A 16,501-nucleotide genomic window follows, 5' to 3' on the forward strand; every position below is an offset into this window, starting at 1 on the left:
ACTGATGTAGTGAAAACAGTACGTGACTTGAGTGATAGATGCAAAAACACACACAAAATGACAGACCGTTCAGTGAACAACAAAAGAGAGTGTAGCAGCCATTTGAGTAACTAAAACTATTCTGCAAGCAAGAATAATAAAAAGTAGATTTGAAAGTGTGATTAGGCAGTTGTTAGTGCTCTGGTTATTGTAATGTACTGCCTGATTCAGTAAGTACAAAAAAATTCCACATCATCCCACATCCTTTCTTTAAATATTGGATGACACACACAGCATTATACTGATGTTCACTACAACAATTGGGCCACTGTTTTTTCCTGGCCTCCATCAGAAAATAGAAACATTTAAAATGGAAGATTTTGTTTTAAAATCAAAGCACATAAAATACTCAAAAGTAAGTATTTTCATAGCCAGTGAAATAGAGAATATAACTATATTTGCATAATTTCATTGGTTATTTAGTCTGCACCTACAAAATTGTATTTAAAATTGAGTTGAACATTTCAGAAAATCCAACTGACAGAATAGTTTTGCTGTCCTTCTTTACTGTGTGAAACTGTCCTAGGGAACCAGACACTGTGTGAACTTTGCAATACGAAGCTATATCGCAAACTGCGACAAAAGAAAGAAACCAATCATCATGCTGAACATCAAGGGGGTATCGAAGGGGCAGAAGGAAGTCATACTGGGCCTGAGACAACCTCTGATGGTATCTTGTGTCCCACTGCTCTCCTATTAGCAAAAATGCAATAGCTATCAAAATGATAACCACAACCGTTTTCTTTGTAATCCTATTGATTATTATCTTTCCTTTTCATATTACTTGTATAAATTTTAACAATATAACATAGATTTACCATGTAAGAGTAAGAAAGCTCTTCCTTATGATCCTTGCCAATTCATTCTTTTCTACATTGCAAGTAACAATAATTTTGACTGGATTTCATTTCCACATTAATATTAATTTCACTTATGTGGTTATCTTTTTGTTGAAGTACTCATTATTTAGCATGGGTACTATGTTAGCTTAGCCCTTGTGTGTGAAATTGGATGGTGTAATTTTTGGCATCTCTATTTACAAATTTGTGTAGACCAGTCAAAGCATGAGCTAGACCGATTTTATGTGATGATGCGTATCTTACACAGTGTGAATGATATTATTCTAACCGTAGAATGTTGTGATAGGACATTGTCAGTTCAAATAGCATATTATTGTATGTGATATTTTCTAAATCATTGGTTCTAAACCGTTAAAAGATTTGTCACTGAATATGTAGAGTGGCTAAATTATATATTTCTCCTCTAGGCGACTGTTAAAAGTAGAAAATATGTCCATGGTTGCTGCATCTGCATTTCATTGTACAGTTCCTATGTAGATTGAGAACCGTATCTTCTTTATATATTTAATTTGTAGTTGCATGTAAAAGTGTAGGCCTGGTAAAAACAAGAAGACTGATTATGAGATCCCTCTAAGACAGTAGACTGTTTGTGAAAGAGAATGCTCTTAGGATGGTGTTTTTGTTTTAGCAAAGCATATGTGTTGTAGTTTTAATTTTTAATTTATGGTAAGAGATTTTCAGTGATTTATTTATTCCGTTTTAATTTTAAACTCATGAAATGGAAGTACTCTGGGAGGAACTGCAATTTAAAAATTCCATTTAATCAGTTCTTCATGTTTTGTGTGAATAACGTAATAAACTTTGAATATTACAGTAATATTCAAAAAGACGAACCCTACTTAATTAACTTCTGTTTCATGAAATATAAATTGTGTGTGAATCATGTGCATACTGTTGAGAAAGAGGGGATCTAAAGTTTTGATTACCATCATTAGAGCATTGATTGTCACTTAAACAACAGCCAGAGCACTTATGCCAACAGTAAGCCAGTGAGTAAGATGGCTAACATGCAGCATGAAGTTTTCTATGTTCCTGAGTTTGGGAGATGTTAGTTGCAGTTTCATTACAGAGGGTATTTTATCTCTAATACAGCATTGAACACCAGCAAGGACAAACATAAGCCATTGATTTATGCACTTCCAACAAACTGGATGTTTCTGCAAAGACTAACTCACAATCTGAGTACATGTGTTAGATGAGAACAAGAGATGAATTTATGTAACGTTTCTTCATAGTCCAAAAAAGTCCACCAATAAAGCTAGCAGAGAACTAGCAATACCTAAACCAACTTTATGGCAAGTTCGGAGGTGCCATTTGCTGTGCAAGCCCTGTTGCTTGCAACTTGTTCAGGCTTTTGTTGAAAATGACAAAGAAAAGCATATTGGATTTTGTGGTGACATGGTAAGGAAGATGGAAGATTGAACATTTCTGTCATGCATAATTTTTAGCAACAAAGTGTTGTTTCATTTTTGTTGTAAGGTAAACTGTTAGCATTGTTTGCTCATGGTGTCTTCAAAACCTCAGGGAAACATTACAACATGAGAAAGGCTCAGTGAAGCTAAATGTGCTTTGTACTTTACCCCAAAACAACGTTTATGGACCATTCTTTTTTGTAGAGGGAACTTTTAGTGGAATAATGTATCTGGACATATTGGAACAATGGTTTTTTCACCGCCTTAGCAAATACTCACAAGATTACATTTTTAACAGGATGGAACTCTGCCCCATTGGTCTCTTGATGTCAAAGATTTTTTGAATCAGCTCCCTTTTTCAATAGTGGCAAGGCCGTATGGGAAAAGAAGACCTCTCTCTTACTTTCTGACTGCTGGAGTCTGATCGGAAGTCATGTGCCTTTTTCTTCTGGGGCTTTCTAAAAGAGGTAGCTTATGTTCCATCTATACCAAAATACTGGCCAATCTGCAAAACTGTATCACAGCTGTAATGAACTCAGTAACATAAGAGATGTTTCTTCATGTGTGAAGTGATTTTGGCTACCACTTATATGTTTGCCATCCAACAAGAAAGGGGCACATTGTTCATTTATAACCTATGTTTGTAAACTTTAAAGTTTATGTTTTCATCTGCATATCAGGTATTCATATCCAATTTATTCCATGAAATAAAAGTTAGTTATATTTGGTACATCTATTTGAATAAGCCTGTATTATAATATTTCTCTCTATACTTTTATAATAGATTGATGTCATAAATATGTCAACTATTGTACAGAATTCCATTTTATGTAATTGCATGAGTTTTGTGTCTTTCTTGATATATGAGAAACATTTGGCTGATTATATTGCAGTAAAAAATACTGTTTGGAATGAGTCTGAAGTTTACATATGAAAATGTATATGTCATGTTGTGTGACACAAAAGCAGATATTTAAGTAAATCTATTTTTCCAGACAGTGTTGATGAGTGTGACCAATGTAAAATAATCCTTGAAGAGCTAGAGAATATTGATGATGACTGTGATCGGCATGGTATTACATTCATTAAAACTCAGGTAAATATTCTGGGATGTGATTTGAATATGGAAGCAATTAAAATGATATATCACATTTACCACAATATTCACTCGTATACTTAGATAGTGATTTGCAAAAATACACTATTTCATAATGATCTCAGACTTATCAAATCATTTACAAGAATAACACAAAAAAATGGCTCTGAGCACTATGGGACTTAACTTCTGAGATCATCAGTCCCCTAGAACTTAGAACTACTTAAATCTCACTAACGTAAGGACATCACACACACCCATGCCCAAGGCAAGATTCGAACCTGCGACCGTAGCGGTCATGTGTTTCCACACTGTAGCGCCTAGAATAACACAGTTTCTCAGTAAATGTATAGATTCTTGAAAGATATTGGCTGATTAGGTGATTTGACATACACACAATATCTTCTGGTAACTTGGTGTTTTGATTTTTGTTGTTATTGGCTTCTCAGCAGCATTTTATTCAGTTTCCAAAGTGCTGAGCTGACATAATGGTGCAGTGATTAAAACATTAGACTTTTCTTTTGGATGAGTGAGATTTAATTCCTCAGTATTTGAAATTTATTTATGTTGTTTACCTAAATAACTTCAGGTGAATGTTAAGACAAATTTATAAACAAAGCCACTGCCAATTTTCTGCCCCATTAGTGCCCACTCCAAACTTATCTTCCATCTCTACTGATCTGGGTGGTAATGGAACATTAACCCTTTAACTGCTCTGGACCTGTTAATGCGTGCACCTTTGTACCTGTCCCTGTGTGTTCTGAACATGTGTACGTGCGCCACAGTTCAAATAACTAAAAATACTAACAGAACCTGTCATTTTATATTAATGCCTTTCTCTTCTTAATGAAAAAGCAGCCATAGGCTTCAACTTGCTGATGTGCTATCCACAATTAACAAACAACGGACAGAAATAATGTACATTCAGAATACACTGGATTAAATCAGTGTCAAAATAACTTTAAATATATTAACATAACACTGTATAGTAAACGACCCATGACAGTGAAAGACTTATCATACAATTACGTTCAGAAGTATAAACAGAAATTATTGGTCAACAGATATGTTTATAAGATAGAAAAGTTCTACAAGACTGTGGTGTCCTAAATGTAACATTTTTCTGTAGAGTAAAATCTTATTCTTGTACAACTGCATAAACACGAAATACTGACTAAATATGTTCCATAACTGTGCTGTAAAACTATGATCACTACATTACCAAAAATGAGCACTGCCTTACATGAGCACTGCCTTACATGAAAATGAGAGTGACATGCTCGAAGCTCTCTCGGGCATGCTGCCGGGTAGACTGGTTCTTGAAGAACGAATTTTCGACAGCGTAACGTGCCATCATCATCAGGTTACTCCTGTTGACTGTCAACAGGAGTAACCTGATGGTGATGGCACGTTACGCCATTGAAAATTCATTCTACAATGACCAGTCTACCTGGCTGCATGCCTGAGAGACCTTCAAGCATCTCATTCGCCGGGAAAATCTATGAACACACATGAGAGTGACATGGTTTTCACCAGTTCCTGTTTGCTATTCCCCATGGCAGTCATAGAAAACATTTCAGTGATACTCATATATCAGATTACTACAGCATTACACATGCACTCCAAAAATCTTGAGATAAGTTGGCAGCCATAAAAACACGATTTCATTTTCAGTACATGACTGGAGTATGTTACATAAAGGGAATGTCAGGCAAGATGGAATGAGAGCAGAAAGACTTTGTCTAGAATTAATAATGTAATTAACTCAGCACATTATGAGATGAGAGTCATCATGGGAACAGTATGTCACAGAAAATTCCCAATTTGCATTAGAATTAAGAATGTAATTAGTATGTATTACTGAAAAAAATGATTGTAGAGAGGCTGTTGCAGTTGAAATGTAACGGGCGCTGATAACCTCGCTGTTGTGCACCCTCAAACACTAATAATCATTGAAATGTAAAGAGAATGGGTTTACAGTAACAGTTGGTAATTACTACTTATTGTGAATAGTTATGGACATTTTAAAACTTTGGCATATACAGGGTTTCTATAAAGTTGTACTACCATTTCAAAAAATAGAGATAGAGCATCGTGGTTTATTGTAATATGCCAAACTGGTGATTTGCGTTTCCAGAAATGTGGAACATTGCTTCATATGAAAACAGGCACTTTTCCAGGTAGTCATTGTAAGTATCTATGGAGGTCCATGTGAATGCATATCACAGAGGATGATTATTTGGTTCCAATGATTCGACTATTTGCTCTTTGTATACAAAAAGGTGGAACCACTTATGTAACACTTTATGGAGAGTTGATCTTGCTTCATGCAATCTGTGTGTTGCATCACAAATTGAATTCAGTGAAATGCAACTTGCACTCCACCAACATATGTTGACATAGGGGGATGTCCACTTAGAGGAAGACCTATGACACTAGCTGTCTCTTTCAAGTTTTGGAACCATTGCATTATGCTTGTGTTTGCCAGTGGTTCCTGGAGTCAATAATTTTACAGTAACCTTGACATAGATTTGGATTCCACATACCAGATGACACATTGTGACTTCTTCTGGTCTGTTGCCACTTTGATGCACTCCAAGTCAAATCTAAAACACAGCACAAAAGAGAACAAGTTTTGAGAACTGCTGAATGTTTTACAACAAACTGTAATTATCTATCTAGTAGTTCCCAAGTCATGATTTTTTTAAAATACTAGCAAGACTTCATCAACACATCATCGCAATAACTGGATGTTAAAGGAAAGAAATCACTCTGAAATGCATTGTATTACTGTGATCGTCTTTTCTATTTCTTTGCTAGTTTCTCAGTGGTTTACTTGAAAGTAAATGTATCAAAAAGAAGTCATGGACCACATATTTTATGTAACTGTTTGATTCATATGTTATTTTCAAAGGTTGACAATCAGTTTTTTTTATTTCAAAACTAGGGAAGTAGTTTTTGTAATAGTGAAAGCTTATTACATTTTGAATCTTTGATCTCAGCTGTCTGTAGTAACACATAATATATTATCTTTGTCACATTAACTGTGTGTTTATTGTATATACTTTTTTATAAAATATTGAAGGTAATTAATGCAGAAGGCCAAAACATATATTGTGCAAGCAATGTTCGAATTCATAGAAATATCTGAAAAAGGAAAAGACCTTTTCCATACCTTCAGGAAGAGAAGTTTGAGTTTAACTGTGGGCATTTATGCACGCCTAAGGAGAGATTCACCTGATATTAAAGAAAACAAATCATTCTGGAACACTGACTCATAATCAAAGCAGCAAAATGTGAACTGTGACTTTGCAAATCAATTTAGGGCTGAGCCTTGCTGTCCCAACTTTTGTTTGGTGTTGAGACATTTCAGCTACCACAGTGTAAAGAAGTTTCTGCCTAGCATACACATGCCACCCTCCTTGCTTCTAGATGATGTTGTATCATAATTTAAAATATTTAAATTATACGAACACTATATTCATAGTCTTGGAAAGAGAGATCATGAATGTGTTAGCACACTGCGTAGTTTCTTTTTCTGAAAGAAGACCGGGGATGCAGTGTTCTTACTCATCCCAACAGCTAATAATCAGATCACCATCGTCAATGGCTTAAGCTCATATTTCAAAACACACAGTAAATAGGACTGAAATTTAACCAAGTTCATAGGGGTGAAATGTTATGGTCAAGATCTTTTCATTACAATCTGCCATAAATATTTCTCTCTAGTGCGATCAGAAAATGTTTCTTACGGATCACTCCAATTTAATGATTTTAAATGGTGAATGCTAGTTAGCAATTGATATTATACATTAAAAAATTAAATAATAGAAAATTTTTGAAAATAAATGCTTTTCCACATAACAAAAGCTGGAAATCATGTTATTGAATAGCTGGAGCTTAAATGAGATGGCATCAGCACAACAGCATTCTTGAAGAGTGTGAGTTCAACTTATGTGAAATGATATATACTATTAGTTAAACAAAACTGGAAATAAAAAGAAATGTGGTGAAAATATGTATCAAACAATTTAATGATTTTCTTTTACCAATGTTCTGGTGTCATGTTTGGTCTGGTGAATACAATTTTTTTTTACTCTTTGTGTGTGTCATTAAGTGGTTTTTATTATGTACCTTTCTTATATTTATAGGATGCTACTGTAGCAGAAGAGTATGGCGTATCAGATTTTCCTTCCTTGGTCTATTTTGAGCGCGCAATACCAAATGTTTTTGAAGGTATGTATTACAGGTGACTATGATTTCATTTTATTTACATTGACAGACTCATATCTCAGTATAAAAATCCAACATGATGAAATGTTTGAACATATTTGATTAATGAAATTTGTGACATTATTAATGTAGCTATTATTATTTTATAGCTGTCACAATATACAAGAATATTTTAACATCATATACTGTGGTTTTAAACCCATTACTTTGTTTATAAAATAGTTATATTGCGTATGCCAGTTTGAACATTTACATTACAAAGTTTATTTTATTACCTCAAACAATTTAAAATAAACTCTGTTTGAAAAACTTAAAGTACTCATGAATGACAAAAACTTAACACAAAATTAACTACCTTGTATAAAGAAAACTAAAGAAGAAGAAGCTACCTCATGTTCCTTGTTGTTGGGCACTCAGGGTTCCTATTTTGCATGAAGTCCAGTGGAAATTAATTAAAATTTTACTGTTTGTCTTGTTATCATTGGTTTCTTCTTATCAGGAAACATATGGTCAGAAACTGCCCTTTGTTGGTGCTAAAACTTAAGGATTACAGGATTTCATTTAGTTCATGAATTGTAGTATTTGTAATTAAGTAATAGAAGTTTGATGCAGTCACATGGTTTATTTGATGTGCTAAACATGTCTCTACAATAATAATATGTTGCCTAGCGCTAGTACATTCAGATTCATCCATCTGCTACCACTACTAGACTGCAAGATGGATGAGTGATTTGTAAGATTCTTCATTTGTTTGTAAAACAAGCTAAGTAGGAAAGTCTTTAACATCTGATATTAATATCACTGTGAAGGCTGCTCCACTCTAGCCTTTGTACCACTTTCTTATAAAATAAAGTTTTATTTCTGGTTTGTTGATGCCTCTAACTCACTGCTTATAAGTCCGTGGTAGGTGACTGAATACCTGGCTCTGGAAATTCTTCCTCCCCCATTCTGCTGCTAGCTGCTGGAAAAGGGCCAGATGGGAAAACCACTACTGGGAGTGCATCAGTCCAGCAAGTCACAGGCACAGTATCATGGTATGGCATCGGTGGACAGTAGTGGGCAGGAATGATGATGGTATGGTCTGTGGCATTGGCATTGATGTTTGCTGACAAAGATAGACAGCATGATCTCTTGTACCATTTAGGCTTCATCAGCAGCAACTTGATCAGATCATGAAACATAATCCCCAAATGTGTGAATATTTTGCAATAAACTTGCAACACTTTTCTGTAATGAAAAGGGTTAGTGATTCGCATGGTTATGCAGATCTCATTTTCTGTCCTCTGTCCTACATAACACACACTTTCATATGCCTAATAAGAATATAAATACACAACTTTCTATTACACAGCATATTTACAGTTCATCATTTGTATACATGTAAGTATGTGTAACTTCAGGTAATATGTTTTATTCAGGGGTTTTGCTAATGCATCAACTTTCCCATGTGATTCAATTGGTCAGTCACTTTGTTTATACTTCAGTTCCAGACACAGTCTTCTCTGTACCATGAAATGTTGCTCTTATCCGTTTGTAAACTATCTGCTCCAATAATTCAGCCAGTCTGCTTGGAAATAACCACACTGTTGCTTAACTGTCAGTAGTCAGTTGGTATGTGCTGAGTTCACGTGCTTCTATATCACATGTGAATACTAAACACTTGTTCACTACCCATCTGCACTTCCTTACTCATGGTTCATTACCTATCTGCACCAGTTCTTCACTCGTCTGCACATTGGTGAGTACTGAATAATGTTTTCTTTTTTTCCGTGCACAAAGCAATACCCGCATGCTGTGCATACGACACTTCCCTCGACATTACTCTCACATCGGCATCTCTAATCAATTAGTACTGTACTCCTGAATTCTCCTTAAAATCACTGAACATTTCCTGTAGTTAAAATACTTATCAACCAATGCACAAAGTGTCATTTATAGAGCATTTGACCAACCTAACCACTTCATCCACATATCTGCACATAATAACAAAATACATAAACACTCACACATCAACCTAGCATATCCCAGATGTCACACAGTAAATACTGAGCAAATCTCTCTGGGATCAATGTAATTCAGTCCATATAAACATAACTTAATGCTTGCTCAGAATACTATATATCAGTATCTTGGAAATACCTGACCAGTCACATAAAACACTCAGTGAGAAGTAGAGGAAGCAAACTAAACTCCGTCTGAACAGGCCTTGGAAGGCCCAATGCTACCGACTGGTCACCATGTCATCCTCAGCCCACAGGTGTCACTGGATGTGGATATTGAGGGGCATGTGGTCAGGACACTGCTCTCCCGGCTGTATGTCAGTTTATGAGACCAGAGCTGCTACTTTTCAATCAAGTAGCTCCTCAGTTTGCCTCACAAGGGCTAAGTGCACACCACTTGCCAACAGTGCTCGGCAGACCGGATGGTCACCCATCAAAAGTGCTAGCCCAGCCAGCAGTGCTTAACTTTGGTGATCCGATGGGAACTGGTGTTACCACTGTGGCAAGGCCATTGGCAGAGAAAGCAAATCGTGTGAAAATTTAACTTTCTATACATTCTTGCACACTGTTGCACTAACACTTCTATAATCAGCACTGTAAACACCTTTGAACATTCTAATCTGTATGTGATAATTCTGCATACCATTCCTATGACAGTAGTTTATGTACCTTTTAAATATGATAGAACGTTTCCATTGAAATAAGGTTGCTCATAACTTCTTAAGATCATGATGAAAATACAGTTCTTCCATATTCCCAGAATTTTGGTAGCACAGTAAGTCTGCACCTGGATTCATAATTCTCAAGATAATTTACAACCCTGTGTACAAATACTCTCTTTTCTCCACTTTTTTATTCATCAGTGATGACTTCAGATGATTGCATATTAAAGTTTTGTCTCTTACTTAAAAATGCCCCCATTATGTGATGCGCTTGTCATAAAACTTTTTTCGCTCATCAGCCTTGGCGTGAAGGTTAATCAGTGCTTGTCTGATTTTGCCCTCATGTGATACTTTTGTTGTTTTTTACTTCGTTATGGGTCCTGACCACTCGTTGTGTGTGGGTTGTCCGAACATAAGCTCTTGTGGCTATAACCACTCATCATTTGTTACAGTTGATTCACACTTTCTTCAAAAGTTGTTGATAGGCTCCTACTTTTCAAACAATATGTTTGCATAAATGGGTTCATCTCTCTAAAAGCATGTCCAGCAAGAGTCATTTCTTGATTAAATGAGTATCAGCCAGAAATCATTTAAATTAGAAAGAGTTCCATATTTTACTGGCAAATTGTGTCCCATTATATGACAGTAAAGCATCAGGTTTGCCTACAGTGAGTAAGTAGTCATCAGGCATGTGCCTAGTAACTGATGTGCTGACAGCTTTCTTAAATGCATACAACTTCATGCATTTGTAAAAATATTCAAGATCTAAGTGAAGGTGCAAATTTGTCAATTGGTACAATTTCCATCAGTTTCATAATTGGATATGATTCACCTCTTCTACATTTATTCAGTTCTTTACTTTTCTGGCAAATAACACATTTTCTCAAAGTGTTTTGTATTTGCCTTCATATGTTGTTGAAGCAGTAGTTCTCAGCTAACTTTTTCATACACTTAAGCGCATCATACTGCCCCCAACTGTAATGGGGATATCAAACCAATTTCCCATGTGATTCACACAAAATGCATACCATCTAATGATCATTGTTAACGTGCTGCAGGTAGAACAAAATTGTCACAACTGATGACATAGTGTCGACACAGTTTGTCATGACTCCTCTGTCGAAACCTCTCTCATGCTTCTTGTCAGTAGATCCGGGACCGATGACCATGGCAGTCTGGTCCCTTTAATCCCCCAAACCAACCAAACCAATCAGTAGATCCTGTTCATGCAACTCAGACATATGGTGACACCCATCCAAGAAGTACAACAACACTTGATTTTTATCAGTAAAACCTTGATATACAGGTTAGTTCAGGATTTACAGGTATTCAGTTCTAACCTACAGATAACTGTGATAAAACATGTTCAGTTATGTTTTGTTCTTCCTTAAAGTAAAATATTTCAAATTCGTTCTCTTGAGGAGAAAGTGTCCATCTAGTGAGTCATGGGTGAAGCAGCTTGCAACATGAAAGAAAACTCAAAGGCTTGTGACCAATAAAGATGTTAATGTGATGTCTGTATAGATAATGATGAAAGTGGTGGAGTGCCCATACGATTGCAATTGCTTCTAATTCAGTCTCTGAAGAGACCCATTCACAGGTATCTAAGACCCAGCTACCAACTCCTATTGTACAGAAGGTTGACTTTCCATTAATTCCTTGAATTTTGAATAGACAGAACCCCAAGCCTATTCTTAAAGCATCCATCATAAATTCAAATTCTGGATTCATAAGGCATTACTGAACTTCCTCTTGATTCCTTCAGAAGCTCATTGGTATCTGTCATTATGCTTCTTTGTTAACCTTAGTACTTCATTGTTTAATGATTGGGTGTTCATCTACTGTCAATAAAATTTTCAGAGTCATAGGAATGGTCTCAGTTGTTTCTTGTTGTGTGGTCTCATAAACTTTCTGCTGGCACTTACCTTTACTGGATCAGAGTAATTCCTTCCAGTATTACTACATATTCTAAATATTTCACTTCTTTCCATCCAAATTTAGATTTGGTGAGATTTACTGTTATTCTAGCATTGTGAAATGCTTGCAGTAGTCTCTTAATTAGTTTTAATGTACTTCCCAAGTCTCCTTTTCCATCAACAAATCATCCACATATACATTAACTTTTTTCAGTAGGTCATCTCGCACGGCTTGAAATGTTTCCTGGGTATCTCTGTGACAGTTCCACTGAGTAAAGTAATGTGTTAGATGGAAGGTACACTGCTGATGTCTAAACATTTTTCTCATTACTTACATCTTGACTTGAAAATCTCTCTCTCTCTCTTTCTCTCACCCTCTCCCTCTCTCCTTCTTGCTCTCCCTCTCCCTCCCCATCTTTCCCTCTCTTCAAAGCAACATCCACCTATACCATGTATGCCTTGTATTGTTGAGTTGTTCTCCTTTTCGGTGTGCTGCTGAGTGCTGAAAACTCGACAGTGGCCCACTTCTCTCCCATTTACTAAATGAGAGAATTTTCTTCTTTTGTAAACTACATATACTGTAACACACTCAAGAAACAGTTTCTAACAATTCTCTGCTCACTTGACACATGTATTTCAAACACATTCACAATGATCAGAGTCACAGTTAATAGCAGACTCTACTAACTCGAGTCTGCAGCTCATGGTGTAGTGGTCAGCACTGCTGCCCCTGAATCATGGGATCCTGGGTACGACTGCTGGCCAGGTTGGGATTTTCTCCACTGAGGGACTGGGTGCTTGAGTTGTCCTCATCATTTCATCACCTGTCAGGAAGTAGTGAGACTGGATAGTGAAAAGATTGAGAATTTGTGCAGGCACTGATAACCATGCCATTGAGTGACCCAAAAACCAAATCATCATCATGATCATCATCTACTAACTTGAACTTCTTTTGTTCTGTGACTTTTTCATGAATTGTCACAACCATCTTCTTCCAAGGGGGCTGGTGCAACTCTGAGGCAGGAGTCCTCTGCATGGAGAAAACATTAAGAACAGCAAGTTTGCCAAACATAAGCCACCAACAGCATTGCCACATCCTGTAGCAACACCATCTCCATTGCCATTTAGTTACCACGCAAATACAGAGAAACTCCATGCGTAAATGTCAGTCCCACTTTCCAAATTACATTAAATAAATTTCATTCAGCTGTTGACGATCATTATTTGTTGGTCCTAAATACACTGTGCAACGCATCACCTTAACAAAGTTGTATGTTATGCAATAATTTACATGACTACTCTGCAGTTCACCCTTAAGTGCTTGACAAAGGGTTCATCAACCTACCTTCACACTATTTCTTTATCATTTCACTCTCGAACAATGTGGTGGAGAACGGAACACTTAACTCTTTCCGTGTCGGACCTGATTTGATTTTTTCTTATTTTCATAAATCTTTTTTTATTACGATGATCATTTCTGCCTATGTAGATGGGTATCAACAAAATATTTTCACACGTTTTTGATGTGCTTGTTCCGATTTGTGTTCTTGTTAATTATAATCCCTAGCCATTTAATAGAATTGACAGCCTTTGGAGTCATGTGCTTTACAATGTAACCCAAAATACATTCTAATGCAGCAATGAAAATTCCTCCACACAAATTCAGACCAAATGATAGATCTCAATTTTGTAACTGTGGCTCACAACTCTGAATGCAGTGCAATAACCTTGAATCCTTCTTAAAAGCTGTGTGCCAGTATGATGAATGTAAAATGTTACTTGTCAAGTACTTCATTCTGTAGCTTTTTATATTTATTGTTCTAAGTTCTTTGGTCTAGTTCAACTTCACTCAAAATCTTGTTAAGTACTCTTCCATGTAACACAAGTATAATAATGTTTGAAGTTTATTCACTGCTAGCAACAAATTGTTGTGTGGGCTTTTACTTTCTTCAGTAACATTCCATTCTAACATCTGCCATGTTTCCTTACTTACAGCAGCTCTCTTGGTGGAGGAAACTGGATTAATTGGCATATCAAATGGTTTGTGTGGTTTAAGTTGAAATTTTTATTCATACTTTTGGATGACACCTGGTGTGTCCTGAAACATGCCTGCATGCAGAAAGAGAATTGATATAATCTCTTTTTGGTTTACTTCATCTAAGTGATCAGATTCCTGCATCTTGTCAGCAGTTGCTTTCATAACAATCAGTATCAGTCAGATTCATTTACACTTCTTCTCCCTGTATTCACATTGAAGTTTACCTTCAGTAAGATCAATTCTTCCTCTAATATCCCAATTAAACAATCAACCACTCTATTCTATATGTTCCAGCACTTTCTCACTAATTTCAGTTTTGATCTGTGCTGGAATCTTCACTGGATGTCTGTGGTTGCCTACTGCACCCAAATCTTGATGTTACTTGCTGGTAGTGTCAGAATTTCCGTGTTCTTCTTCCACTGATTGTGTCTTTTGTCGGCTTTTTTGTTTTCTCCTTTACACTTGTTTATGGCAGCTTAGCTCAAATGATGCTCATTATTTGTATTTGATTCCTGATTTAAAGTGTCCACATTCTGGCACCTACTGAAACAGATCTTCCTTGTGCCTTGACAATTCCCTGTGGCTCAGCACTTACACATGTGATCGTTATGCATTTCTTTGTCTCTTTATAACTCCTTTGATTTTCTGTGTGTGATTGCTGATGGCATGTTCTGCTTTGAATCTCTGTTTTTCCTGTTTTTTTTTTTTCTGTCTAATTTCCCCTGTCATATCCTTTAGTGTTTATGTCTTCTCATCTACTGTCCTATGGTCTCCTTTGGTTAAATCTCTCCCATCATTTCTGTTTCAGTACAGCATGTGTCACATTCCATTGAGCACTGTGCCTCTTGCATCATTCTTTCCTCTCGCTTGGTGATTGTAACAACTGCCAGAATCAACATATCTTTCTCATAAATCACCTGTCCCTGGGAAATACACTGGCTTCCATTACCTTAAAAAATGAACTGATCGTCAGCCTCCTCTCTGGTCTCTGTGAGGCCCCAGTTTTTTAAATTTTCTGGATGTCAGTCTGCAGAACCTCCTTTTCCCAGTATTTAGCCTTATTCAAATATTCTTGAAAATAGTATCAAAGACATCCTTAAGATCGATTAAATGGCTCTAGATTCAGTACTTCCTTCCATAATCTGTCCTTTATTCCCTCGTACCAGTATTTATGTAGAAAAGTTTCTTCAATTTTGTCATATCTATTATAACCATCTGCATCTTCAGCAGCTCCAGTGTAACATCTCCCTGCATAAATTCTCCTGCAAATTTTATTTTGTGTCTGGCACTCCAGTTCTGGGGAATGATTTTATGAACATGACTGAATGTACATCTTTCCTTCCCAGTAGTAATGTCATGAACTGTTGATGCTTTAGCATGCTACCTTTTGTTATGTAAGTGGTAACATTTGGTTCTACAGATCCTCATATCAGTGACAGTAGTAATTTTCAGCTCCAGTCATGTAAGCAGACTAATGAATTCAAATCCAGTATGTTGTGACATAATGTCTGGACGTGTATCCATTGAAAATACATTCTACATAACTAGGTTGTTTTTTTTACTGTCCTATTCACTCTGCATTTTATTTAATCTCATTCACTTCACATTGGTTAGATGTCAGTCTTCATTTCTCCAATGGAATTTGGTATAGCACTTGCTTTATGATCTGTACCTGAACTCATGATTTGCAGTCTGATTTCCATCGCTTTCACAATGTAATTTACCTTGACTTCAGTTTTATTGACCTTGTTTATCAGGATTTCTTTCATATTCATCAAACTTCTGATCCATGAATTCTCCTAGATATTGAACTGTTTCTGTTTTGTTCCGGTGAAAGGCCTTCTCTGCAGACTTATCAAGCTCTCCATTTTTGTCTTCTACTACCTAAATTTCGTATCAGACATTTCTTTCATTTGCTTACCCTTTTCTTCTACCCATTTCTTGAACTTGCATACAACCTCTGTTGAAATATTGTCCACTTTCTTCTGTTGAAATATTGTCCACTTTCTCCAAAATGTCCTTATTTCAACTAACTTCTTTTAAAATAGCTTTAATTTTGCAAACTTCTTATGAAGTATCTTTAATTTTGCTAACCTCCTCCAAAACTGAATTTATTTTCACCACTTCATTACACCCTAACTCCATTTTTTTTTCTTCTAAAAGATCACTGAGCTTTCCAATTATATCACCTTATTTAGCAGCCATTCCTGAAATTCTTTTCTCAAAGCTCAGAAAGATGTTCTTA

The 16,501-nt window shown here is 36.1% G+C and overlaps 1 protein-coding gene across 3 annotated transcripts in view; it reads left to right on the forward strand.

Annotated features, from left to right (window-relative positions):
• LOC126482333 (uncharacterized) overlaps nucleotides 1-16,501 on the forward strand; it is a 488,737-nt gene that overhangs the window by 404,003 nt on the left and 68,233 nt on the right. For 2 of the 3 annotated variants that reach the window (XM_050106394.1, XM_050106395.1), the window contains 3 exons: nucleotides 566-709; nucleotides 3,307-3,407; nucleotides 7,559-7,643. In XM_050106394.1, coding sequence (XP_049962351.1) covers nucleotides 566-709; nucleotides 3,307-3,407; nucleotides 7,559-7,643 — 330 coding nt within the window. The remainder of the gene's footprint in view (nucleotides 1-565; nucleotides 710-3,306; nucleotides 3,408-7,558; nucleotides 7,644-16,501) is intronic. The other variant, XM_050106396.1, reaches the window with a different exon arrangement.

The sequence above is a fragment of the Schistocerca serialis genome, chromosome 5, assembly GCF_023864345.2.
Source record: "Schistocerca serialis cubense isolate TAMUIC-IGC-003099 chromosome 5, iqSchSeri2.2, whole genome shotgun sequence".
Classification (NCBI taxonomy): Eukaryota; Metazoa; Arthropoda; class Insecta; order Orthoptera; family Acrididae; genus Schistocerca; species Schistocerca serialis.